The following is a 27,297-nucleotide window of genomic DNA, read 5'->3' as shown; positions in this document are numbered from 1 at the left end:
CTACTTCCTTTGTAACTGGGAAGAACAGATCCCTAAATAGAAATGAATAGCAGACTATTCAAATTATTTTCATGGATTAGGACTTCAGATTCCTTAAGTGATATAGCTCCCGAAAACCTTACATTGTTGCTACTTCCATATTTTCCTTTTTTTAAAAAAGCAAAATAAATGTCAATGCAGCATTATCAACTGATGCTCAGCACTTGGCTATGTAAATTTAGACCTTATCTTACAAAATTATAGACTCTGGAATGTTGGAAACTGGCCCCCTCAGGAAAGGCTGACTCCTCTTCCCAGGCTCTGGGGCCTGTTGCTGGTGATCTACCCTGGCTGGTTTTCGGTCAGACCATGGAGGTCTTCAATAAGCGACACCTCCCTCTTGAGAGATGCACACTCCCTTCCCCCTTGCATGACAGCAGGAGAAAGAAAACAGTCTGAAAAGTAGTCTATTCCATTCTACTTTATTTCACAGTCTGTACACTGTACAAAGACATGACTTCTCTCTCAGAATCCTCCATACAACTGACTGACTCCCCCTTTGCAGGATCAACAGGAAAGTCTCAAGTTACACTGAGAACACAACTCTGAGAAGAGCTTCGAACATCTGGTCTCACGCTCAGACCCATCAGACACATCATGTGATGTAAACAATGAGCTATGAGTTTGCAGCTGCTGAGCACTCATATCTCGTATCACAAAATCCTCCCCCATATGAGTCGAAGTGAGCTGCGAAAACAAAAGCAGCATCTAGAGAAGAAAGCAAACAGTTATACACATAACAATCTCCTGTTGTTTCAGTTCCACCTTCAGAACTATCTGCCACTGGTTCCACCAGTGTAAACCTCTGGTTGCCTGTTTTCCAAGGAATTAGAGCTTCTGCTCTACCTTGGCTAGGGAGAATTGTGTTGCCATTGAATTGGGTCTAACCATGCAGACATCGTGCTAGTTCTATGAAATAATACTTGCACTTTCTACAACTATAGAGGAGTCAATGCACTGAAAAGAATTATGTGGAATAATATATGAGACTACTGAAATGTGGTGGCTGACCAGCTGACCCAAGTATTAGATTTAAAATTATTACTATTATTATTTTGAGACAGCAGAAAATCCAACTATTTTTTGCAATGATTCAAATAGCAGGATGGTGTCAAAAGAGGGTGAACAAGAAAAAGTGCAGCTGAAATTTGTGGGAAGAATGTTTATTAACAATGGCGGTTTTTGTAATGCCCATTTGCCTTATTCTTACTAAGCATGCCTGCATCCCATGAAACTAATATTTTATCATTCATATGGTACTCTTGCCCAATACTCTCAAGGCAGTTCTTCAGTTTAAAATGTAAAAATTGAAAAGAGAAGGTAAAAACAACCTTAATACGGTCATAGAGCAATACATGGGTCGTGAGGCTTTGCACAATTCTTACATGTGGTTAGAACACACAAACCTAGGCGGCTTCTGATTTAGCTATTGGTTTACATATATATCTCGCCGTTTGTTTTATCTCTGCCATTTGTCACTGGCGGTTTTACGTTCTATTTTGTGGAATTATGTTTACTTGTGCCAGCTCTCCTAACACTAAAAATAAATGGAGCTCATTGATAACAGAAGGAACACTCAGCGAACGACACGCCTGTAACTGAAAGTGATGGATCGGTTCGATTAGAGAAGAATTGTGGGGCGATGTCTGAAGATCGCTGGAAGAAAAGTCACGTGGATACGAGGATGGGAACAAAACGGGTAAGAGACAATGCAAAAAAACCCAAACAAACAAAAACCAAGCTGACTTCGGGTTCTCCATTGAATGTAAGTGGGGGGAAACAATGCCCCGCACATGGCGGCCTTCGAAGAGAAACCGGAAACGAGCCCTGCTGCGTGTGACAAGCAAAACGAGAAGGGGGTGTGGCCAACGGGTATGTTGATCGCTATTCGGCGAGGAGAAGGAGAGGGCGGGACTACTGATATCGGCGGGGTGGGGTCGGGTGGGGATTTGGAGCCCTGACGGTTGGCTGAACCCAACTCAAAGGTGTTTCCGGTTTTTCCTCGACGGCCAGCTTCCGGTTTAGCTTTCCCTCAGGAGGCGGTTGCGGCAGAGGAGCTGACAAGGCGAGAGCCCCGCGAGGAAGAGCAGTGTGGGCGCTTCTCGGCGACGGGGGTTGGCGGCGCTGAGGGGCGGCTGCCGCGGCAATGGAGAAACTCCGGCGGGTGTTGAGCGGGCAGGACGACGAGGAGCAGGGGCTGACGTCGCAGGTACGGGGAAGGGCTTCGCCTCCCTTCTGGCCGGGCTCCTGCGCCGTTTCCTCGGGGCGAGCGCCAAGACTCGTGATGCGCCGGGTCTGCGCCCATTTACTCGGGAGCAGGCGCTGGCACCGGAGAGAAGGCGGGTCGCGTCTCCCCCCGCTGCCCTCGCGGCCACTCGCTCTTCCTTCTGTCCCCCAGCCAAGGGAGGCGACATCTTTCGCTTTCCTTCGGCCTTATTAAGGGAACGGAAACTAGTGGCGAGACGTTGTTTATTATCGGAGGACGGGTGGAGCCTGAGAATCCTGAGAATCTCAGGGAATCCTGAGAGCATCTATAAAAGGCGCAAAGAAGAGGGGATTAGTGAAACCTCTGGCGGGCCTCCGTTGTTGTCGTTTAGTCGTGTTCGACTCTTTGTGACCCCATGGACCAGAGCACGCCAGGCACTTCTGTCTTCCACTGTCTCCCGCAGTTTGGTCAAACTCATGTTGGTAGCTTTGAGAACACTGTCCAACCATCTCGTCCTCTGTCGTCCCCTTCTCCTTGGGCCCTCCATTTTTCCCAACATCAGGGTCTTTTCCAGGGAGTCTTCTCTTCTCATGCAGTGGCCAAAGTATTGGAGCCTCAGCTTCACGATCTGTCCTTCCAGTGAGCACTCAGGGCTGATTTCCTTCAGAATGGAGAGGTTTGATCTTCTTGCAGTCCATGGGACTCTCAAGAGTCTCCTCCAGCACCATAATTCAAAAGCATCAATTCTTCGGCAATCAGCCTTTATGGTCCAGCTCTCACTTCCATACATCACTAGTGGGCCTCTGTAGACTGTGGTTATTTGTGGGTGCCCTCAGCTCCTTCTTTCCTCTGGGATCTGCAGATGATTTGAGGAAGGGACCAGGCTCTGGATTTGACAGCATCTCCTCCTCTGGTGTCTCCCCCCAAATCTTCTGCAGGAGCCAGAGGACTAAGGAGAGTTTTTGCAATCTGTGTTGATCTTGGGGAAGAGGCTTTTGCCCTTCTCGCATTGGGGAAGGTGGGTCATTCAGATCAGAGGCAAGAGCATTTGTATTGTATGCAGAAGGATTTAAGTTCCCACTCTGGCTTCCTCGGGAAGAACGTGGAAATATTTATATCTGAAACGCCTAACTGGTTAGATTCTGATGCAGCCTGAGGCGTTGTTAGGAGAGGAAGAGGTGAAGTTGGAATGTGAGCATGAAAGGCAATAATTTGTCACTGCTTCTTTATTTTGCGGTGGTGCCTAATGAATATGAATATCTGCTGCAAAAGGCTAATGGGCACAGATACATCTGGCATCTCTTGCCCTTTTACTTACTAAAGAATAGCTTGGTCTGACCCCTTAGCTCAGATTGAGCAGTTGTGAAATGGAGTGGTGGTTTGCTAATTGTGGAGTGTGTTTAGTAAATAGCTCACTCAGCGTCACCTATGAGCAACCACAACACAAATGATCGCATCTGTTTAGCAGAGGCCTTGAAAAACGAAACATATTGGCTCCCTCAAGGTTAACTATCTATCTACTAACTGCAAATATAGATTATATTTCCTATCTGTTTTCAAGTTAATCTGGTCTGGCTTTAAAGCTCAGTAGAAAGACTTTTCTCCAAAAGTGGTTTTGTTCACTTCTACATTCACTGCAACATTGTATGATGGGTTATTTTGAGAATTCACCAGCTTCATAACATCTTACTTAAAAGTAAAAATACATATAATATTCTGAAAATGCTACACATTTAGCTACTCATGAGGCCTTTCAGTTCTGAATAAATTCCCCTAATGTGGATTTAACTAGCTTCAGAAATGTATGGAACATACATGGACACACTACTGGGACGGGGTAATTATACTGAATAAAGCAGTGAGTAAGCCATACATAGTTGTGTCAAGGCCAAACACCATAAATATGGATCACACGTTTTCCTGGGATATTCAAAGTTTACAAAGTTCCTCTCAAAATGAGGAAACCCTAATCTCTGATCAGGAATGTCAGAGTTGTTTGCTATCTCACTTTTGGGTGCTGCTGTTGAATGTTTTTATTTCTTTTCCTTGCTGCCTATATGTGGATAAAGACTTTGATAGGAAAAGGTAAGTTATACATTGTTACATTTTGAAAGCTTTAAATTTGTTTTGGTCATGGGAAAAGACATTTCAACGGAGTAGGAAGTCAGCAGAATGGCCTAAGAAAGTAATATCTGGTCCCTGATAATAGCTCTATGAACTAAAGGTGGGGACTGACAAGAACAGCTGCAAATACAACTATCTCCTTAAGCATGAGGCAAGGGCAGGGAGGGAGGGAGGTGGAAGAGAGACATTCAGGAGGTCTTCCATTTTCCCTGTACAGGCTTATCTTTGTAATTGTCTGTGGCCTTGATTCTTTTAGGTGGATTAAAAAATAACAAGGCTTTTTATTTTAAAAAAATAATTGTAAACAGCTTGGCCAAAATTAAACCAGAATATAATCGTGTTAAATCTACAAATTTTAACAGATCATAGTGTTAAAAGTTGCATCTCAATAGAAAGAATTAGTAGGGAGTGCTCAGAGCTGCCCTCTTGCCAAGTTTGGCAACAATACCAATGCTAAAAAATGGGTTAAGTCACACCAAAGTCATGTTACGGTCCTCCATCTTGATTCAAGATGGCGGCCAGTATCCAAATGTCAATGAAGAGTGCCGCCCACACCTCCGGGACCCTTGTTCCAAGTTTGGAGATGATATCTTGAGATGCATCCAAACTTATAGAGAACAAATGGACAAACCCCTTTCCAAAATATATAGTAGATGAAGTAAGGGATAATTTATTTTTAGATCAAAAATAAGTATGGCATGCCAAGTCCTATATAGTGATGATAAGAGTTTGATGCGAGATGGGATGGGAGCAGGAACTGGAAGTTGGCTTGGACTCCTTGGCTCCAGGAGATGCCACCTTATATCACTTGGAGGATCATACATTATGTCCATCAGATTAATCTTGTTTACTCATACTTTTACGACTTCTAACTGCTTATGCTGTGCTACTTGCTCTGAAAGCAAACAAGAACATTTTCATTTCACATGAACATAAACTGCTCTGCCCAGTTCAGTGCCTGCCCTTGTTTTTGGCAGGTTTTGAGCCCTTAATTGGCTCTACACTGGCAGAACACCTGTGTAAAGTACATGGTCTGCAGTGAGCAAAAGTTTTGAGTTTCTTTTTTTAGGGTGGGGACATGGGAGCAAGATATGAGAGTCTTCCAATAAGAAGGTAGGGAAGGAGTAAGCAGCAATAGGGGAAATGCCCTTCCTAGGTGATGTTTCTTACATTGACATGCTTTGGTGGACAGTGAGTACTCTTAAGAGGGTGCTGGAGTTTTCAGGTCTTTCAACCTTTGAAGGGAATGCTGTGCAGAAGTGTTTGAAAATAAAGACCTGTTCATGTGCTAGACCTTGTTGTGAAGAGGGCCACCTCACCTGGCCATGCCCTCAATATTGTGCCCCTTGTTGGGGATCCCAGTTGCATGAATAAGCCTATGTAGCTAGCTCCCCCTTCATACTTCATGAATGTGTAAAGGTCAAACAGAGGGGTAGGCCTGGGTGGGTGTAGGAGATTGGTTCACAATATTTGCCATTGTGCGTTCCAATTTCAAAGACAGCAAACTCCATTTAGGAAAGATGTTCAGTTGCTGATATCTTCAACTTTTTGTATTGAATCTTCAAAATTTGCATGCTGTCTACAATGGGTTTGAGGGAGGAGTAAGAACAATGTATTTTGTCCAATAGGAGAAAAAGCCAGATCCTGAAATGACAGTGGTGTTCTCTGTTCAAAGTTCTTGAGTTGGGGAGGTGAAGAGACAGCCTGTTCTGGACTGGGTTGTACTCCTCCGAAAGGTAGCTTAGTGCTCTTGAACACAGTACTGTCCCTGGAGGTTCAGGTTTACAGAATCATAGAATTGTAGAGTTGGAAGGGTCCCTGAGGATCATATAGTCCAACCGCCTGCAGTGCAGAATTATGCAGCCATCCCATACGCAGATTGAACTTGCAACCTTGGCATTATCAGCACTACGCTCTAACCCAGGCATAGGCAAACTCGGCCCTCCAGATGCTTTGGGACTACAACTCCCATCATTCCTAGCTAACAGGACCAGTGGTCAGGGATGATGGGAGTTGTAGTCCCAAAACATCTGGAGGGCTGACTTTGCCTATGCCTGCTCTAACCAACTGAGCGATCCAGGCTGAAGTGCACAAACTCTAGTGGTGATTTGTTAAAGTTTCGAGATTACTTACCTCACACAGAGCTCTTCCACTTGGTCAAAAAAGAACCCTGCCTGTGGAGAAAAGGCTTTTGGCTCAAAGATATAGTCTGTACATGTTCTCTGTTATTCAGCAATTATGTGACTAGCAAACTGTTAGTTGAGAAACCTGTTTGTGTGAATTGGTGTAAGATATAGTACTGTTAGAAGCTAATTTCTTTCTTTCTTCACCCACAGGTGCTTGATTCTTCAACTCTTAGTTTTAGTACTCGAGTCAAATGGTTTGCTATCTGCTTTGCAAGTGGCATTGTGTGTTCCATTCTTGTAAGTAAAAGCTTTGTAGAACATATGAAAAGCAACCTGGTTTCTTGGATCTCTGCTTGTACTTCTTTTTACTTTCTGTTCTTGAACAAAAAAAAATTAGGGATACGTAAAATTCCTTGGGCAAGCGATAATAAATCTCAATGTTCAGAAAGTGGTATAGCTCTCATGGCACTGTCTTGAATTCATTCTGAAATGAGATTGTATAATACACTTCACCTCAAAATCCCCTTGTCCCTTTAATGCTGTTATAGCACTACAGTATATGCATTTGAGACTAGCCACCTAGTCTCAAATGCATATACATGAAATTTCTACGTGCGGGGAGGTTTTTTTAAATATATGTGAGAAAGCCATTCAGACATGGTCTCATTGTAAGGGTTGTGCATGACAGGGTATGTGTTCATATACTGCTGTTCACTTGCATTTATCAATCACATTTACCTGTAAATATGAGCTCAGACCAATTTCAGACCTAACTCTTAAAATCAGTTGAGCAGTGATGGTGACAATTAAAATTATATTTAATTCATTTATATGCCACTTATATACCAAAATGTCTTTACAGTTAATAAAAATATCAGCATGAATATTTAAAAACATTCAACCATTTTTCATAAGCTGTCAGGGAGAGCCTTCAGAACTTAAATCAAGCATAGAACGGAAACTATAGAAGGAGATGGCCGTTCCCTGTCAGAGATCTCCCAGATACAGTCTGGGTGTTCACACAGAAAAAGGGCTGCTTCACATCGTGGCCGTTCTCTGTTTTGTAAACGAGGGTGTGCAGGACAAGGTTTCATTCTTGGATCATAAAGAATGGGGAGGCATTTATCTCATGGCCTGAGATTAAACAAGACTAGCCACATCATTTTTACCATTCTGAATGGAAGGTCCCTTGTAAGATCTAAGTTTCCTGGTGGTCTTATATTGAGAGAGAAACATGTACTGGGAAGTACTGTTGATTTGAAATATTATTTCAAATAATTCGTTTCTTACAGTCAGGAAGATGTGATTTACTGAATTGGTTTAAATTTGGGCTTCTGCCTTTTTAGTTGTACTTTGTAAGAAGAGTAATTGTATAAATTGGTAGATAAACTGATTGACTCATACATGCATTTCTATTAATTCCAGATATTTAAGTCTGTCACAGTTAAACACTTAGAGGCAGTTAATTAACATCAGTATATTTAGTTGCCAGCAGAGGGTAATATTAGAATGTGCTAGATGTTTGCTGCTGTGTTGATTTTGCGTTAGTATATTATTTAATGCCTTACCACTCTGACATCACCACGCTTCTAAAGTTTGCAACTGGGCTTATTTTGTATAGGGGACAGCAATGCTTTGGCTCCCAGGCTCTGGCACAAAACTCTTTGCAGTGTTCTATACCTTAGGAAATATTGCTGCATTAGCCAGGTATGGACAGATTTATTTATTTAAAAGTTTTAATGAGATGTGTAGTTTTACACTTCATTTGGAGAGAACTGCAAACTGAGAAAAACATTGTATATGGTACTTTTAAAAGAAAGGACATAATAAAAATTGAATCTCTTTGTAAAATGAAAATATCAGAAAATACTGATATTTCACAAAAGGAACTGGGGCACACCTGCCCATCTGAGTAGATTACTAGTATGCACACCACCCTTGTAAATAACCCCACAAAAATTACTAGCCTGCCAAATAAGTTGCTAGTTTGCAGGGGATTGGTAGCCTAAGGATCTAGACCTCTGCCCTCCTTCCAGCAGATGGCTCCATTTCTATGCTTTTACAAAGGAAATTTCCCTCTTATAGCAACCATGGGACAAAGAGCTCCATCCCCTCCTCACCAACCCCCCACTCACCAGCATGCAGTTCCTTGTTGTGTGTAGCTACCAGGCAATCATTTACATGCAAAACTGATTACATACACATTTTTCCATGTACTTACCTCTTCAAGATTAAGTAGTTTGCTCCACCACCAATTTTGTCTGTCAAGAACTTCAATTCTGAAGTTTTTGCACTGCAAAAAGTCAGCTCCTGTGTGGTGTAGTGGTTAAGAGCGGTAGTCACGTAATCTGGGAAGCCGGGTTCGTGTCTCCGCTCCTCCACATGCAGCTGCTGGGTGACCTTGGGCCAGTCACACTTCTGTGAAGTCTCTCAGCCTCACTCACCTCACAGAGTGTTTGTTGTGGGGGAGGAAGGGAAAGGAGAATGTTAGCCACTTTGAGACTCCTGAAGGGGAGTGAAAGGCGGGATATCAAATCCAAACTCTTCTTCTTCTTCTTCTTTCTCTGCCTTGTCCCAGTAAAACATGGGTGCGTGTCTCTTTCCAGTATCCTTGGGAAAGATCATTAAATCCATCTGGATATTCTAGGAGTAATTAAGCACTGGGCTACTTGCTGGTATTGCAGACATACTTCTTAAAAATTAGACAACACCCTTACGCTTTTAAAGCAATGTTTTTATGTGTAACACTGTACCTTTTTTTTTTTTGGTCTGCTAATATGACTTGCATCTGAACTTTTGGCAGTTTTTTAGAACTGGGTTAAAACTTGTAACTCTGTAATGCTTGAGTAATTTAAATCTGTGGTGATTCTAAGGAACAAGTAGAGTGCCAGTGCCACAAGGAGGCAGCCGCTTCATGAAATTCGCAAACTAGCTGGATTGCAAGGTCTTCCTATATTCTCAATGTAAATCAGTTCTCCTCTCATTATGCTTTCAACACTAATAGAGGGGTATGGGGTTTAAACTATAAACAGTGCCATTCAACAAACACACATGCTTCTTTGGTTCAGTTAATGGCAGGCATGCTTATTGTTTCATTTCTTACAACCCAGTACTTGCTTCTTGATGGGCCCTGTGAAACAACTGAAAAAGATGTTTGAACCAACAAGATTAATTGTGACAATTGTTATGCTGGTAAGCTACATCTTTTCTGTATTTGAAAATAATAAAGCGTAATGTTGAGTTTCCCTGAAGGTATTCTGGCAGGGTCGGTATTTAAATTAGAACTTCATAACATCACTGAGATGTTCCCTCCCCCCCCAAAAAAAATGTGTTATGTATAACATATCTGTTTTTAGGAGGAATCAGAAAATGGTATGATACAAGTAGACAATTGAAGATTGTGTTCAATTTTATCAAACTAATTTTGTCAGCAGAATAGTTAGGTTATGACTATGTAATGCTTCGGTGGTATCTTTTGATTTTAAATGAGAAAATGGAGGGGAATGGGTACATAGTGCTTCTGGAAAGATACTAAATAAAATATTGCCAAGAATGCACTAACTGCCAAGAATGCACTAACTTTGGTAGATTTTCTACATTCCAGAGTTTTAGTGGGAGAATATTGCATAAATTATGTATTGCTTAAGTATATACTGATATGATTCTCCTTTTCTCCAGTTGTGTTTTATCTGTACCCTATGTGCTGTGTTCTGGGTAAGTAATATTGTCTTAATACCAACCTTTCTGGGTGTATTGGCACATTTGGAATTTTGAAAGTGCACCACCCCCTTCCAATAAAAAGTGCAGTACATACGTGTACACACACTTTGTGTTTCCAAGGGGTTTGGGTAAAAGTTTGATCTAGTGGAGTTAAAACAGACCTCTTGAATTTGCATGCATGGGTTCTCCAAAATCCCATCAAATTAAGTTTATATTAGTAGACTACACAATAAAAATCGCAAATCTAATGTTTGCCAGCACCACGGAAACAATGATCCAGTGCAGAAAAAAACTTCGTACTTTTAAACAGGATGATAACAAAACTACCAATGAAAGACACAAAGCTTTTGTAGACACAGAGGAAAAAATGGAAATTCCTCAAGAGCACCATTACACCCAGGGGTGCCATACTGGTGACCCCTTACCAGATTTAATGTGTCATCAGCATAAATTAGTTTAATGTTGAAAGCTGCGTCTGTAGGCTTTGCTGTGTCTAACTGAAGTCTGAAAGGTCCTTGGGTTTAGGGCTTGTGTAACACATTCTAAATCTAGCACACGGAACCTGTGGCCCTCCAGACATTGTTGGACTATGACTCCCATCACCCCTAACAATTGTCCATGCTTGCTGGGCATAATGGGAGTTGGAGTTCAACAATATCCAGAAAACCATATGTCCCCCACTCCTGCTCTTAGTGTTTTTACTGCTGATGTAATTCTGGCCGTGTAGTGTTTACTTTCATTTTTAATGAAAACATCTAGTTAACATAATATTTTATATTGGGTAAGCCATTCTAGTGAAAATATTTGCATATTTAATACTGCAGTCCTATATAAGCTTGCTTGGGAATAAGTCCCATTGGCTTTGGCAAAAGTTACTTCCTAATGCATACTTTGGGCTATGCCCTCTAATGGAAGTGAATAGTAATGCATTTTGCTCAAGCATTTTAATAAGGGTTAATTTGCCATTGGAACTTCTTGAGACTCATTTTAAATTTATTGATTTTATAAATAGTGTCAACAAGCTCACCATGTGTTCCTTATCTCTTTCTCTCTAGTGGGGCAAGAAAGGGCTAGCTCTGCTCTTCTGCATTCTGCAGTTCTTGGCAATGACCTGGTAAGTCATTATAAACATTTTTAACACTGCTGTCATATAAAACTCAGCATGGAAGTACGGTATGTTATCTTGCAAGCTGTGCAATGTGATATTGCTGTCTTCATCCGTAGCCTTTTAAAAAAGTATCTCCTCTGCTTCAGAACTTACTGCAGGTATATAAAAAAAGCAGAATTGATTTATCTTTTCTCTCTCCTTCCCTGCACCCTCTCCCACCTGTTGCTTGGATTTTGAGGTCCGAGTAGGGCTATAGGAATAAATATGTATGTGTGCATATTAGTAGTTTTTAAACTGTGTTCTTGTGAGCTTTGAGATTTCTATGTAAGTTACCAGGAGCTCCCCAATGAGATCAGGAGTAATGAAAGCAAAAGCAAGGAAGTCTATTTTTTTGTAGGCATATACCATTGGAGGTCATCCAGTATTAGATGGGGGGAAATAGATTCCAAATTGTTTTTTCTGTAAGAGTTTTCTAAATTTAAATTTATTAAACTGCATGTAGGGGCGAAGATAGTGTCCTATTTTATTACAGCCTTGTTTAGTACTAGCCTGGTAGCCATGGGCAACAAGGTATTTCATGCAGGTGAATGAGTGCATTAGTGCAAGGAGGACACTGTGTTCCATCCTACCTCCATCAGACCCTAGCAAGCTTATTTTCAAGGCTGTTTTTGCTTCCTCTTGGACTACTTCGGTTCTTGCATAAGGCCAGCTTGTGTACCATCTTGCAGGAGGCTGTGTAATTTGCTTGCAACAAAATCTGAAATGGAGAGTGGATTCAGGAATGCCTTGGCAGTACACCTAGTTCTTTCAAAAGCCCTCTTATTCTAAACTTACATATAATCTGAATAGGTAATCTAAAGGATATATTGCAACAGGTTGACATTGTAGAAGGCGGAGTAAAGCAGGAAGAGCGAGCTAATGTTAACTTTTTCCTCTTTCTCTTTCAGGTATAGTCTGTCATATATCCCTTATGCACGGTGAGTCAGCTTGCTCTTTTGCCCTGCAAAAATAAGAGCCTGTATAGTTATCTTGCAGCTTTTAAAAACTGTTCTTGTGAGAAACTATTCTTCAGATTTTTTTTCTATGTAATCGTATCTAGCACATCTTACATCACTAAGTATTTTACAATTGCTATCAAAAAGCAAATTTCCTGTTACACTCAACTTAACCTTGTACTGTGCATCTTCTTACGAAGTTGAGCTTCTAATATTCCCTTCCATACTAGTTCTTGTGGTGCCTAGTTGACAACCTGCCACCAAAGAACAGCTAATTGTGTACGCTCTGTCTTGATACATGCTTACTTGAAAGTATGTTGTGTTAAACTCAGTGGCGTTTATTCCTATGTAAGCATATTGCTCATCATGATATACTGCTCAAAATAAAACAGGGACAATTTCATGTGAGAATGTATTTATTGAAAGCATATTGAGGAAGATGATTCCTTTCTCAGACCATCAGTAACACAGTAGCCTGGTTCACACAACGTGGTAAGTCAAACTATAACTTGCTGGGACCATGTGAACTCCTGAAGAAATGCTCACAGGTGTTTTATTTCCTCCCTGGTCTTTTAGCTTTGCACTGAACTAAGCTAAAGTTTGGCTTAGCTTGCTGTCCAAAACCAGATTTGTGGTTAAGGCATTTCTTTAATGACCACAAGATGCAGTCAAGGTTTGATTGTGTCATACAAACCAGATTTGTATCTGATTTCCTGGAGTTCATTTGGTAACTAGATGTTGTTATCACAATTGTTGTGTTATGATAATAAATGTGGTTGATAAAATTAACATGCAGTATAGGCATACAACACATGGTGAAATTATCTTTTTTTCTTTTCTTTTAAAGGGATGCAGCGATAAAATGTTTCACGTCCTGCCTAGGTTAAAGTAAACTGAGAAGAAATCCACAATATTTTTGGAAGCCAACTACATATCTCCCAAGTTTACTTGGATTGTTTCAGTGCCTGAAATGGTGAAATCCTCCTTCCACAATAGATTAAATTATGTTAGCAAAATAATATTTTAAAAACACACAGCACTGGCACATCAGGAAACCTTTAAATATTTGTTCTTAAAATATTTGGTAATGTCGGAGTCTTAAAACTGTTGCATCAGGTTTGGCTAACATAGTTTAATCTCAAAACTAGATCAAAGTAGTCTTTGGATTTCAGGTAAAATGCATGTAAATACTTTTGTCTAAAATGCTATTTATCATACCATTTGTGCATTATTGTTACATGCTTTTCCCAAAGAATTTTAAAATTATTGTAAAATGAAGTATTTGCCAAATTTATAGCTAATGGGGCTTTTTTTGAAAAGTTAAAGTATGTGTTAGCCTGGAAAGACTGTAAATGTGTAAGGCTGTTTTAAAATGCTTGAACTTCTTGTTAAGCTTTTATTTTAAATGCCAACTTTTTGTACTGTGATACTTAAAATACACTTGACTAAAAGTGCTTATGAGTAATATATTAAATCATTGACTACAAAATAAATATACTTTAAAAATATGCACTCTTGAATTGAAGATCTACCTGTTTTTTAGAATAATTTCACTGGGTTGGTTCACATCCCATGCCAAACCATTATACAGTAGATCCTTGGGCTTCCTGTTTACTACTACTTCTTCTTTGGTGATCACTCGTAGCTGGGTAAGATTGTCTTCCATTAACATGGTCTTAACAGTGAGTACACTGTAGTTTGTAGGGGACTGAATGTGTAACAGGTTATGGAAGTGGAGAACACAGCTGGTAGATGAAGGATATAGACAGAAGCTCACGGAGGGTATATAAACATTGGTGCAAATGTGTATTGTGTGCTGCTGAACGTCAGGAAACGTAAGTCGTATGTAGGATTTGTTTGAATAAAATATTAAAGATGGATTGTGGTGTATCTTAGAAATGCTAAATAAAGTGATAATTTCCAGCATTAACATGCAACATTAAAAACTAAGAGCTAATAAAAGCTTTAGAATTCAAGAAAAACACTATCTTTGATGTTTAGACACCATGTAATTTTGGCATCGTGCAAATTGCCAAGGGGAAGAAAGGGTTCTACACCCAATTTTGCTAGGTTGGCTATTTATACAAGCCTTGTATAGTGGGGTGAAAAGTTAATGAACATTCATGCTTTTACTTGCTAAATAAAAAAACCTCTCCCAAAGTAGAGGGGATAGATTATACTTATGGTTCAGTGTAAGGCGGCTTTAAAAGTGGATGTCTTATAGATGTGTGGAATGATGAAGGGTGTGAGTACATAGTGTATAAATGTTTTGTTCAGCTTCTTTGCATATCGTGTTAGTGTATTGGGGGCCCTGTGGGTGTGCTACTGGTTTGCTAATTCCATGTACAAATGGGATGAGATCTGGGTTACAAGCCAAGCTTTATGTTGACAAAGATGGGGAGTTAAGCTGTTGCTGCTTTCTCCCCAAAGTCTACTGAACCTTAAAACTATGGAGACTTACTGTGCTTGCAATCCCTTTTGGATCTAAATCTTCAAGCTGATCTTCAAGCTGCCTATAGCATCCTACCTGCTCATTAGACACCTTTGTTATTTTTTCTTCCCCAACTGCGCTTTTGGGAGCAAGTGCATTGGCGATAGGCTCCGTGCAGAACATCCGCGAACAAGTAGCTGCTCTTGTGTCAACTCAACCTCTGCTCCAACAGGACTATATAGCCTGGCAATAACGGGGGGAAACGATATATATGTGTGTGCGCGTTTTAAGGAGAGCCAGACTACAGGCGCGCAAAGTCGTGTTCTTGGAGGCGCAAGACGAGCCTCGGCTGCCTGATGCCCCCCCCCCCCCGTCGGCGCTCGCGGGACGACTTTCTCTTTCCGCCTGATAGGGGGCGGCTGCCCGCCCGCCCGTCCGCAGCCACGGCGCCCGGCTCGCTGGCCGGCCTCCGCCGAAGCCCTCGCCTCTTCTCCCCCCGCCCGGCCCTCTCGGCTCCTCCTCTCGCCTCCAACCAGCCGCGACCGCCGCGTGTCTCATTCATCCGCAGTGCCAGAGAGCGACGTTCGCCGAGCGGCCGGGCTCGTTCGCGGATGCTGCCTGGAAGCCCCGGCTGAGGGCGAGAGGCTGGCCGCCGCCTCCTCCTCTGAGGCGAAGATGTCGAGCTGAACTACAACACACAGGAGGAGGAGGAGGGAAGGGGCTCCCGCCGGCGGCCGCGCCATGTCCCTGCCTCCTATCGCGCCACCACCTGCTGCCGCCCCCCGACTCCAGCTCCGGAATGCGCAGCAGCCGAGCCCGGGCGCCCCCAAAAAGGCGCCGGCGCCCCCCCTCGCGCCAGCCAAGCCCCCTCGGAAAGGTCGCGGCGGCGGGGTCCCTGCGGAGCGCGGCGCCTTCTCGAGCTCTTGGCCCAGCGCTTCTCTCCCGAGGCAGCTGCCGCGCAACAGAGGCGCGCCGGCCGCCAGGAACCCGCCCGCCCCGGCCGCGGGGGCGCCTCCGTCTCCGGCGTCGCGAGGCCGCTCGGTGGTGGGGCCGCCGGGCCCGGGCGCGCGCTCCTGCGAGAGCCTTTGCGCGGCGGCGCAAGCGGGGCGCGGGGAGGCCGCGCTGCGCTTCTCGCTCAGCCTTCCTCCCGAGGCGATCCGGGTGCTGCAGCGCCGGAGCCTGGAGAAGCAGCAGCAGCAGCAGCGGCGGCCCCGCGGGAGGACGCCCCGCTCCGCCTCCCCGGACGCCGCGAAGCGCCCCCTGGCTGGGTGCTCGGCCGGCGGCGGCGGCGGGGACTTGCGCGCCCTGCTGCAGGTGTCGCTGCTCAACGAGCGCCACCGCTACGACGACGTGGAGTACGAGGAGGAGGCCGACGGCGAAGGGGCGGCCGGCGTCCCCGGAGCGTGCGTGGCCGACGAAGGGCTGGTGCGCAAGTGCACCGAGTGGCTCCGCGGCGTCGAGAGCGCCGCCGCCCGCGACCGCGCCGACAAGCTGGAGACGCTGCCGCACTTGGGCACCCTGTGAGCGGCCGGCCAGGGGCTCCTTCTCCCGGCAGAAGCCCAAAAGAAAGGGTCCTCGGCCAAGAAGCAGGCAGACCCGAGCCCGCCGTTCTCTTCCTCAGGGTGGCGGCGTAGTTGGTTCTTCGTCGCCAAAGGTCGCCTTCCCGCATCACCTGTTGTTGACTGTGAACGGATTTCCTCCTCTGTAGGCAGAAATCTGTGTGTGTGTTTTCTGAAAAATAACATAACACGTTGCGTTAGGCTGAGCTTCCAAGCTCAACCACGCCTCTGTCTGTTATAAGAATTGCTTTCATCTCGACCCCTTTTCAATGGATTACTGCAGCTCAGACGAACAATTCATCTCTGTGCACATAGTGTGTGGAAGGAAATGTGCTTAATCGCCCCCTACACCCTTTTGAGCATGAGAGGTGCCTCCCTCTTGGGCACCCTGCGCTGGGAATTTGTTCCACATTTGTTTGGGGAAGTTGTTGTAAGAAAAGAAATTTTACTGCTCAAAATCTTAATCGAAAAAGACAGTTTTTCTTATGATCTTATGGAAAACCAACCTCTTGTGTTACAGTATTTTTGGCTGGAGTAATAGAGACAATAGCTTTAAGGTGATGGGGAACGAAGTTCAGCCTCTCTTTGTATAGATTTTACTGTGGCCAAATGTAAATGTTGAACTTTTTAATGGTTGTGTTTAACTTATTATGGTAACATAGCAATGCGTTTTTATTTTTGTAGCCTGTGAAAAGAGCTGAGTGCACAGAGACAGCTGAATATGTTTTGTCACACTTTTTAAAAGCATAATTCGCAGCCTGAGGTCCAGGAGAAGGTAAGGAATCTTGTTAGTTTCTCCAATTTTTCTTCCCTGTTCCTGAGACTGCGAAGTTTAGGAAAGAGCTCTTGTGCTACATGACTAAGTGCAGGTGACTCCAAAGAAAGAGGCTGTGTACAGTACAAAATCTTGGCACAAACTTCAGTACTAACAAACTTTTTTTAAAGTACATTGTAAATGAATAGCACAGTGATTTTGTAAATTTGTAATATTTCTATTTATTTGAATAAACAGTTAAAATTGGTGAGGAAGCATATTTTGCCTGTTTATTCTGCTACTCCACAGTTATGGGGTGGGACAGGAAATAAAGGCTATACTGTTGAACAATCCTGTATTTTTAAGTGCTGTTATTTCAGTGGGTGAGATTTAAGCATATAAAGCTCTCTCAGTTGAAATGGATAGGGCTGCAAATTGCTTTGCTTTGAGTGAAATTTTTAAAAGAATTGCTGTTCTATAAAATAAATCCAGCAGATTGGTAATCTCACACTGGAATGGTAGCTAGGTCTTTGAGATCATTGTGCATAAAGGAGCCAGGGAGGCAAGATAAAAAGCAAAAGGCTCTGCAGCAAAATTGAGTTTTCTGAGGAACTCATAAGTGAGAGCTGCATATTTAGCACTTCCGTATTTGTGTTGTGTACCTGTCTTTTAAGAGAACTGATAGAAACAAACACCTATTTTGACCCTAAAGGATAAGCAAACCCTCTTTTCTTGCTAATCATTAACAAACTTTCATATGGAGCAAAACAATATCACAGAGTTATAAACAAGATAGTAGTCAACACAAGTCCCAGGCAGAGTACATACACACATTGAAGTTAATAAGCTTATGTTTAGTAGGGAGGAATTCCTATCTGCTAAGGCAATTGTTCCATCAGGGCAAGCATTTCCCCCTTCTCCCACCATGTACTTTTCTGGGGGTTCTCCATATTTCCCCTTGCAAGGGGCTCATGGGGAGGAGAGCCCCCTTGTCCAAGCAGAAGTCCCTACATAGGGCTTCCATGGAAGGGACTTGTTAGTTGAATCTTTCCCTTAATGTCAGTGGACCTACTGTGGGTAGGGCTTTGTTGAAATTCAGGTTAAGTTTTACTCAAAGCAGACCCATTGAAATTAATGAACACCGATTCTATTGATTCTACTTGAGTTAGGTCCGTTCATTTCAGTAGGTCTGCTCTTTGTTGCATTCTACCCAGAATCCCTCAGCTGGAGTTGGTGCATAAAGATTACCCAAATAAAGGCAGCAACCAGCGTTTGGGGGGGGCTGAACATGTCCCCCCTCCCCCGACATGATTCAGCTTCTAACTAGCTTTAGTTTTGTGTGCTGGTTTTATGCTTATTTTAAAATACAAAGAACACATTCATTGGAAGGTTTTTAAATGCAACAGGCAATGAATTTCTCCAGAACATTGATGCCAGCCGCAAGTGAAATGCTTTAGACCAGGGGTCATTTCATACATTATCTGAACAGCATGGGAGCTGCTTGAATGTGGCAGAATCCCACGCTGCTCTCAGCACTTAGAACGGAAACAGCAACTGATGGGGATTCTCTCTGCTTCCCCTGCCAGCCTTGTCCAGCCCATAATGTTCTTCCTAACAGATGTTACCAGGGTAGTGTGGGCCTAAGGAGGCAGTAGCTGCCACGTGACTCAGGTGGCACATGGAACCACTGTCTTATGAATCACATCTATAGCTTGGAGAGAGAAAGAGAAAATGAGAATTATTTGGCAATGTCTCCCTGACTGGCAGTTTGGGATGGAATGGTGTGGAACACAATAATGCGGCTTCAATAAAGAAATATTTTAACTATGTTGCGCATTAAGATAGAACAAAAGAGTGCATTGCATGTTCCAAAAGACTTCAAGCATTAAATATTAGCATAATTGTGAACCTCTTGAACACAACATGATCAAAGCCTTTGGAAAGTTAAGTAGGGTTGCCATACGTCTGGAATTTCCCAGACATAGTCAGAATACTGCAGTCAGAAGCAGTGTCTGTGCAGAAATCGCTGAAATGTCCGGGAAAATCCGGACATATGGCAACCAATGTCAGAAGCCTAGATTTTTGTGAATTTCCTTAAAACTAGCCCCAAAACTTCTTTTTAAGAAAAAAGAAAAAGCTCAACAACTCTGGGCAAAGTTGTCGAATTTTCACTTTTTGAAATATGGCAACCCTAGAGTTATGCTCCAAGTCACATCAAAGGTAACTGCTTCAGTATGGGATTATCAACAGCCAGCCAGAATAAACAGAACTGTTCACATTTCCCAGCCCCATATATATGGAGCATTCGGCCCTCCAGATGTTGCTGAACTACAACTTCCAGCAAGCATGATCGATGGCCAAGGGTGATGGGAGTTGTAGTTTACCAACATCTGGAGGGCCAAAGTTTCCCCACATCTGCCCTATAATGAGGTTTGAAGTCTTAAGGAGAGGGAAGAGACATCAGAGCTGTGATTCTGAGAAATTCTAATACTGCTTTTTTTTCTTCTACCTCATTTCATTCTTGTAGTGTGCTATGATGTATAGTAGGTGACCTGTGGCCTTCTAGATGTCATCGGACTCCAACTCCCATCATCCCTGGCCATTGGCCATGCTGAGTGGGGCTTCTTTTATTATTTCTTTTGTTTGGTCTGTGACTTCTAGGTCCCAGAGGGTTGTTGTTGTCTTTTTTGTCCTGCCCCACTTTCCCAGAGTTTACTGCTGAATTGGAAGACATGCCAATCCGCAGAAACCCCAATTGACGCTTGCTTCAATTCGGTAGTAAACAGAGGGTTTTCCAGGGAAAGTGGCAGGACAAAAGAAAGACTTCCCAGACCTGTGCCTAGAAATCATGGCCCAAATGGAAGCACAAATGAGCCCTGAATCTCCTGCCCCTTTCCTTCTTTTTAAACTTCTTAAACTTCTTTTTTAAAAATGGCTTTTCAGACAGCAGCTGCCTGTCAACTTTTATGTGCAAATTAGCATGTACAGTACAGTATTTGTGTCATGGGCCTATGTCCTGAGTCCTTTCAAGTACCCATCAACACCCCTGCTGCGTACATTTGCACATCTGGGCTGGCTTTTCTCTGGATGACTATCATCCAATGGTGATTTGCATTTTTATATAACCTCACACCATGTCCTTCAGTAGTCAGAGTGTCAACAAGTGATGAGTGTTTGTATTAAGTATTGTTGATCCATGTATGTACTGTTAAAATTATTTATATATCAGTTTGTGGTTTTATATATTTGAGCCATTAAAAATTGTATTTTGAGGCTTTGTGTGTTAAAATTATATCTTATGTAAATACTTTTTTTTCACTTAGTCAGAAATCCTGCCCATACTTATTGGAGTTTAAGTCTAAGTAAGCAATCATAGGATCAGTGGTGGACTTTGGTAATGTTTGGTAATACCCTGAGCGAGGCCAGAATTTGCCTGCCCCCACCCCATGGATCTTCTCAATTATAGATCTTCTTACTATTGCACCCCCTCAGCTCAGTGCCCTGTGTGGAGGAACTGCCTGCACCACTCCAAATCTGGCACTGATAGGATAGAGGAGTATTGTAATATTCAGAAAATGGAAACCCAGAAATCAATAGATCTAATGACCTTTGAGGGCAATAATCAATAGGGCTTGATTCTCATGTTGTTCTAATGCAGGTATGAGGAACCTGTGACACTCCAGAAGTTGTGGATTCCAACCACTAGGAGCCCAACCCAGCCCATCCCCAATGGCCAGGGATGATGGGAGTTGTAGTCCAACAATATGTGAAGCCCCCACATTCCACATCCTTGTTTTGGAGTATTCATCAGATGGTGTACCACAGCTGATTTAACATTATTTGACAAATCTTGTTCACTCTTCACATAATCATAGAAAAGGGGGTTAGAATATGGTAACAGAGTAGTATATATCTCCATGTTATTGTGAAGTCACTTCTAGGATAATTAATACAGAGTGAAGTATGAAGATAAACAAAATAAGAGGGATCCGTCCTTGTGGCCACCAAAATCATTCCCTTCTATATGACAGGAGCACAGTTGAAATATTTTTGGAGTTAACTTTGTTAAGCCTGTGTGTGTTTTTGTTGTTGTTGTTTATTAGCCTCCTGGGGGCTGACAGAAAACTGATGGAGAAGTCATTTATGTGCTGGGCACAGAGAAGAGGGTTCCTCTGCTTTAGCAACCTGCTTGGTTGCGCAGTGGGAGGCTAGAGAGCTAAATTCCTTCTCTGCCAGCCCACTTGCTGGCCTGCATGAAATTATTGGGTCATCTATGCTCCCAGGCTAGTGTTTAAATTATGATTGGAGAACCTATAATTTTTCAGATGCAGCTGGACTACAACTCCCATCATCCCTGACCACTGACCATGCTGGCTGGGACTGTTGGGATTCAGAGTCCAGCAGCATCCAGGGAATCTAAGTAGCCTTACTTGCAAGCAAGTTGCATTAACATCAATGAGATTAATTCCAAATAAAGTTGTTTGACATTATGAAGTGAATTGAACTATACCTACCTAATGTGTTTAGGGGGACAAGGCTTTTATTTGTCAACAAAAAGTTATTCAAATATCATGAAAATATTGTGCAGTTAGCTTTAAGAACCAGGATCAAAAAGTTCTAAAATAATATTAAGTAGGTAGATGGACCCTTTTGCTCAATGGATATCAGCATCCGAACGAAGTGGTCGTTTTTGGAGAAATGCTCTTACAATACAGTATTGTCCTTTCTAATTCTTCTATGCAACTTTATTTTTGGGATCTCAAAGGTAGCTTTCGCTTTTTATTTACTTCGGTTGGAATATTTGTTGCATTCCATCAGACACAACGGGATGCTGTGATCTGTTCCCTTTGGAGCACCTTGGAAGCACGTCCATAACAAGGGCAACTATCTTGCAGCAAGATGCCTTTCTTGCAAACATGCTTTCCTGTACTTGTTGCCAGATTTGCTCTTTGTACACAGTGCAGGACTAGCTGTGTTTCCGCTCTGAACTTCCTAAAAAACTCACCCATCATCACTCTACTTTTCAAAACGCCTGGTTGCAGCTGGCCTAAACGTCGGTTAATGCCTACGATACACAGGTATGTTACCCTAGCCAGTTCCGCTGTGCCTGGCTGCGAAAGGAGAAGAGCCTTTGTTCATAAATGAAAATGTTTGACCTCGTACTTCTTCATCTTTCTGTCTCGGACCGGCCAAGAGAACCTGCGGCTCCCCGTTTGTTGAACTATAACTCCCATCAGTCCCAGCCAGCACGGTCCGTGGTCGGGGATGATGGGACTTGTAGTCCAGCAACCCCCTCACATTAGCCGCCCCGAGCTTAACGCATTCCAGTGGTCACATAAATATTCATGGCAGGATATCTCGCTAGGTCTCCTCGTCCCTTTTCTTTACCCGGGCTTGTTTCATGGGCCCCGCTTCACGGCGAAGCGCTACTTTGGGAGAAGTGAGCGCGGGAAAGAGGCAGGGTCGGCGTCCTCCTCTGAGGCGCTGAGGGCGCGCTTCTCGCCGGCGAGGGCGGTGCCGAAAGCGGACGCCGCTGCGAAGACCGGCGCGCCTCTGCCTCGCGGGGCTCCGGGGAGAGCCTGGAAGCCGCGTCCCGCGCTTGTCGCCTCGCGCGGTAAGTTGGGGCGGGAGGGTCTCCTGCCAGAGGCCTCTGCGCGCGGAGCGAGAGTCTCTCTGGTCCTGGGACTCGAGCTCCCCACCCCCGAGAAATGAAGCCCCTTGCTCCCTTCCTGCCCGCCGTGTGGAGCGGTACAAGCCCTGGGAGGAGCAGTGGGATTATTGGGGGGGGGGGGCGCTAAAAGGCAGAGGGCGCTGCCTTTGGAAAGCTGGTCCCACTGGCTCCAGTTAATCAGTTTCGTTGAATTAGTTAAACTCAATAGTTTAAAAACTGGATTTTGAATAAATGTGCGATTGTGCTTTGAATTTCACTGGGTGGTTGCCTGCCCTAGTGGGTCATGCAAGCCGCTGTTCTGCATAGCGTGGCCCGAAAAAGTTTTGGGACGAGTAATCTGGTCAGGGTACTAACTTGAATAAAATATTGGGGGGGGGGGAGTAAGCCGATCACATGACATGGTACACCCCACCCCCTATTTGAATCGCACTGTCCATCACTCTGGGGCAGGGGGTGCAGCCCAATCAAATTTTATATTGGGGGGCTGAAGGGGTCTGGCCAGTTGAAGGTCTGGGAACTACAGACCACAGTCCTTTATTTCAGGAGTTAGGCAGAGCTCAGGCTTGGAGGATCTACTTGGTGGGTTTACTACAACTCCAAGATTCACCAATGAGAGCCTGGTGCCAAAAATACACACTTTATATTAAAAAATGTTGAGCCCAGGAATTTGAAGCAGAGCTGAAATGAGATCACAGTTCTTCCGCACAGAAACCTCCTCTTAGTTACCCCCAAAGGATTATTCATTGCAGTGGTATAATTTAGAGTGGGAGGGGAGTTGCTTTGTTGCTGTTCTTGTTAAACAATCGGGAGCCAGACATTCTTGCTGATCTGCTGCACATCACCAGAGAGTTACCATTAGGTCCAGATGATCTAGCTCCTGCCCACCCCATGCCGCCTTCAACATAAGGCTGCCTGAACAGCCAGCCTGGATAAGGCACTCAAGTTCACTGAGCTGATGTGAAATCTTCTTTTTTCTCACAGAGGAAATGATTGTCCTTCTCCTTGCTGTGGGAGGGGAAGGGCTGTAGCTCCAGGCTAGAGCATGTGCTTTGCCTGTAAAAGATTCCAGGTTTAGTTCTCACTATCCTAGTAGCCCTGGAGAGACTTGTGTCTGAAACGGTGGGGAGCAGAGGCAAAGTAGAAAAGGCAGCATCTTGTATGCCTGAGGATCCAACTGCCACTCTCACTCTGCAGTGTTACACATTGGTGAATGCCTGATTTACATGGGCTTTGTTTATTCTGTGGTAGCCTTTATCCTTCGCTGACTTCTGAGACAGGAAAGGGAATATAACACATTTCTAAAATCTGTTACATTCTAAAACTTTTTTCCTAAAACTTAAGAATGTTAACCAAAAAGTGTTTAGCAAAATTGGATACATGCAAGTCCCAGTCAGTTTAATGGGACTCACTGCCTGGTGAATGGGTACTAGATTGCAGCCCTGGGTTGTAATCCTGTACATACTTACCTGGGAGTAATTCCCCAGTGGGCTTGCTTTTGAGTAAAGGTAAAGGTACCCCTGACAGTTAAGTCCAGTCGCGAATGACTCTGGTGTTGCTGCACTCGTCTTGCTTTATTGGCCAAGGGAGCCGGCATACAGCTTCCGGGTCATGTGGCCAGCATGACTAAGCTGCTTCTGATGAACCTGAGCAGCACACAGAAACGCTGTTTACCTTCCTGCTGGAGCAGTAACTGTTTATCTACTTGTACTTTTTGGCGTGCTTTCGAACTGCTAGGTTGGCAGGAGATGGGACCGAACAACGGCAAGTCCAAGTGGTGCAGTGGTTTAAACCACAGCGCCACCCGCGTCCCAAGCTACTTTTGAGTAGACATGAACAAGACTTCATCTCACAGTGGAACTGACTGAACTTGCATAATGGCAGCAAGTTGTTATTGTTGCTACACATTTTTATGAGAGTAGGCTGCGTGTGTGTGTTAAGAAGGGAAGTTTTTTGCATGTGTATGTGCACCCAGCTTTGCAGGTACCATTTAAAACAGTTGGGGTATATTTTTCAGCCCAAGGGCCACATTCCCTTCTGGAGGCCAGATGCCAGTGGTGGGTGTACTATAAATGAATGTACATGCTGCCTTTGTGCTGCAGGCCAGCTCCTTCCCATGCCTCTTTCTGTCTTCCATCCATGTAAGCAAGAGTCACAAGCATACATTCCAGCCAGCCAAATACAGTCAAGGAGAGTGTGAAGCCAGGCCAGTGAGGGGATTTCCTGGGCTGAAAGTGGGTGGCTGGGTAGAGGACATGAGATTCCACACTCTGATTTAAAAGAAGAAAACCAAATGCTCATATATATTCTGTTGGATGGCATATTGCAAGCCTCCTCCCAGCAACTCCTGCAGCCCCGTTGGTGCCAGCCGTATTGCTCTGCTTTCCTTTGGACCACATCTGTGAGGCTGAGAGGGTATCTTGTTGTCTGGGCCCTCCATACACACTGCCCAGGCTTGCAGCATGGGGAGGTCACTTTGGTGCTGCTAACACAGCAATTTGATTTCACCCCTGGAGGCCCATTCCATTGACTCTCTAGCCAGATGGATGCCAACAAGATATCTCTAGCCAATTCTGAAACACAGCTGTGGGACATTATTGCAGTCAAACCAACAATTCATGTTTTGCTAGATAGGCACATGAAGGGGCTGCAGCTCATATCGTCTCCTAGTGTTCATGCCTCCAGTAGCAACATATGGAACATCATTTCTCGAGCTACTTCATAGATGAGCAGCAATTTGAAGCATACATTAAAACCCAGCACAATGATTGCGGTACAGATTGTCCATGCCATACATTTAAAGCACCTCCCCAAGGATCCTGAAAATGGTAGTTAAGTTAACCCTTCATGAAGCTACAATTCCCAGTGTTCTTAACAAACTACAGTTCCCAGGAATATAGAATGTACACAGCTACAGACAGAACGGGCTTACCTCAATAAGTTGGAGGGTAATTCGTTGACTAAATGTATTTGAATTAGAACTGCCTTTTGTCAAAATTCTTCTATGTGAAGCATAACTTTAAGGAGCATTCAATATTTACTTTAAGAAAGCCATAACTGTACAAAGGGGGATGACGAATCAATGAACTGCTGCGTAATTATTAAACAGCAGAACCCAGGATTACAGTCCTCGGGCAGTTTTACCGGCAGCGATGGTGGAGGCAGCACCCTGTTTGTTTAATCTGGTGCACAAACACTTTGAGGACTGGGTTGCTCAGGTAACTAACCTGTCGCTCAGGTGAACAATATGTTGGTTTGGAACAAAAGCCTTTATACAAATGCCTAATGTTGATTTAAGTGTTCGGCTAGTCTGACCTAATTAGATGTGGCAATATTGTGTTCTCTGCAATGTATAAATTTGTTTACCTTCTTTTCTTTCACAGTACTTCCCTCACAGTAATGCGATATGGCAACCTGCTCGCACCTTTACAAGAAGAGTACACTTCCTCCACTTCTGGATAGGTACCTCCCAGTTAATTCTAGGAATCAGGTAATCTTTTAAAAGGTGCCATTGGCCTTGAATGCTTTCAGTGTAGTCATTGGAATCATTTTATGTGAACTCTGGAATAAGTTTGTGTCCTTCCTCTCCTCTTTTTAAGAAAGTCCCATGATATAACTAGCATGTGTTTGTCACATGCTCAACTGATGTCAACAAAAAGTTATTCAAATCTCATGAAAATATTGTGCAGTTAACTTTAAGAACCAGGATCAAAAAGTTCTAAAAGAATATTAAGTAGGTAGATGGACCCTTTTGCTCAGATCCCTACCAATGGATATCAGCATCCGAACAAAGTGGCCGTTTTTGGAGAAATGCTCTTACAATACAGTATTGTCCTTTCTAATTCTTCTATGCAACTTTATTTTTGGGATCTCAAAGGTAGCTTTCGCTTTTTATTTATACATGCTCAACTGATGTTCCTCTTCTCCATTACAAATTTTAATTGTTTTTCAGCCCAAATTCACTATGTACAGAAGTTACAAGGCAAACAAGGAAAAACAAAAGCACTACTGAAATGATTTCTCTGATTGGTGGCTTGCTGTAAATAGATACAAATTTAAAACACATAAGACAGGCCAGGCTGAGGAGAATCCCAGTTACACAAAAAGGGAATCCTCTCATATCCTCCATCAAGATCTAGGTCTAGTATAGCTTACGGTTGCCTTTGGACTTGTTGACCATTGAGACATATTCCCTTTCCTTCAGGTACTGATAAAGCGGGATATCAAATCCAAACTCCTCCTCTGCTTCTTTTTCTTCTTCTTCTTCTTCTTTGCATGACTCTGTATCAAAGAGTACTAATTTATGGTCAGTTATGCATGAACGTGGCCATGAGGCCAAAAAAAGTTTGGCTACCTTGATCTAGTCTGATGAAGAGTTCTGGAGACCACAAAAGCATGCACCCTATTTTGTGATATTTCTGATAAAGGTATTGCCCTAACATGGATTTTGGAGCGGGGGTGGGGAATTACTTTATAGCAGCGCTGATAACTCTCCCAATGACCCTGTATTAATGAATTACCTTTATTACCATGAAGGTACACGATGCTATTTCAGTGTCTGGGGTGT

General features: G+C 43.5%; 3 protein-coding genes across 8 annotated transcripts in view; all 3 read left to right on the top strand.

The window, feature by feature from the left end:
* Positions 1-2,007: 2,007 nt before the first annotated feature.
* On the top strand, positions 2,008-13,826 carry SFT2D1 (SFT2 domain containing 1). Its single transcript, XM_083496676.1, has 8 exons — positions 2,008-2,248; positions 6,706-6,792; positions 8,117-8,202; positions 9,606-9,687; positions 10,174-10,209; positions 11,271-11,329; positions 12,271-12,300; positions 13,166-13,826. The coding sequence occupies exons 1-8, from the start codon at positions 2,186-2,188 to the stop codon at positions 13,203-13,205; spliced, it is 483 nt and encodes a 160-aa protein (XP_083352802.1). The 5' UTR covers positions 2,008-2,185; the 3' UTR covers positions 13,206-13,826.
* A 1,266-nt stretch (positions 13,827-15,092) lies between these two features.
* On the top strand, positions 15,093-20,337 carry PRR18 (proline rich 18). The gene is made up of 2 exons (XM_083496649.1): positions 15,093-18,845; positions 19,072-20,337. The coding sequence occupies exon 1, from the start codon at positions 15,491-15,493 to the stop codon at positions 16,271-16,273; it is 783 nt and encodes a 260-aa protein (XP_083352775.1). The 5' UTR covers positions 15,093-15,490; the 3' UTR covers positions 16,274-18,845; positions 19,072-20,337.
* Positions 20,338-22,117: 1,780 nt separating this feature from the next.
* LOC310703826 (uncharacterized protein) overlaps positions 22,118-27,297 on the top strand; it is a 48,905-nt gene continuing 43,725 nt past the window's right edge. The window contains exons 1-2 of one of the 6 annotated variants that reach the window (XM_083496546.1): positions 22,118-22,140; positions 26,114-26,220. In XM_083496546.1, the coding sequence (XP_083352672.1) occupies positions 26,137-26,220 (84 nt within the window). In that variant the 5' untranslated portion in view covers positions 22,118-22,140; positions 26,114-26,136. Of the gene's footprint in view, positions 22,141-22,262; positions 22,677-25,927; positions 25,949-26,113; positions 26,221-27,297 lie in introns of those variants that run through there. The other 5 variants (XM_083496550.1, XM_083496545.1, XM_083496549.1 and 2 more) reach the window with 5 other exon arrangements.

The sequence above is a fragment of the Podarcis liolepis genome (genome assembly GCF_965112155.1).
Source record: "Podarcis liolepis genome assembly, chromosome: 3".
In the NCBI taxonomy this organism is placed as follows: Eukaryota; Metazoa; Chordata; class Lepidosauria; order Squamata; family Lacertidae; genus Podarcis; species Podarcis liolepis.
Note: the sequence above shows the minus strand (reverse complement) of the source record. Positions and strands in the feature narration are given on the sequence as shown.

Coding starts and splice junctions, on each gene's coding strand:
- SFT2D1 (XM_083496676.1), top strand. CDS start 2,186: ATGGAGAAACTCCGGCGGGTGTTGAGCGGGCAGGACGACGAGGAGCAG. Junction 2,249..6,705: donor AGCAGGGGCTGACGTCGCAG/GTACGGGGAAGG, acceptor CTTCACCCACAG/GTGCTTGATTCTTCAACTCT. Junction 6,793..8,116: donor GCATTGTGTGTTCCATTCTT/GTAAGTAAAAGC, acceptor TATTTTGTATAG/GGGACAGCAATGCTTTGGCT.
- PRR18 (XM_083496649.1), top strand. CDS start 15,491: ATGTCCCTGCCTCCTATCGCGCCACCACCTGCTGCCGCCCCCCGACTC.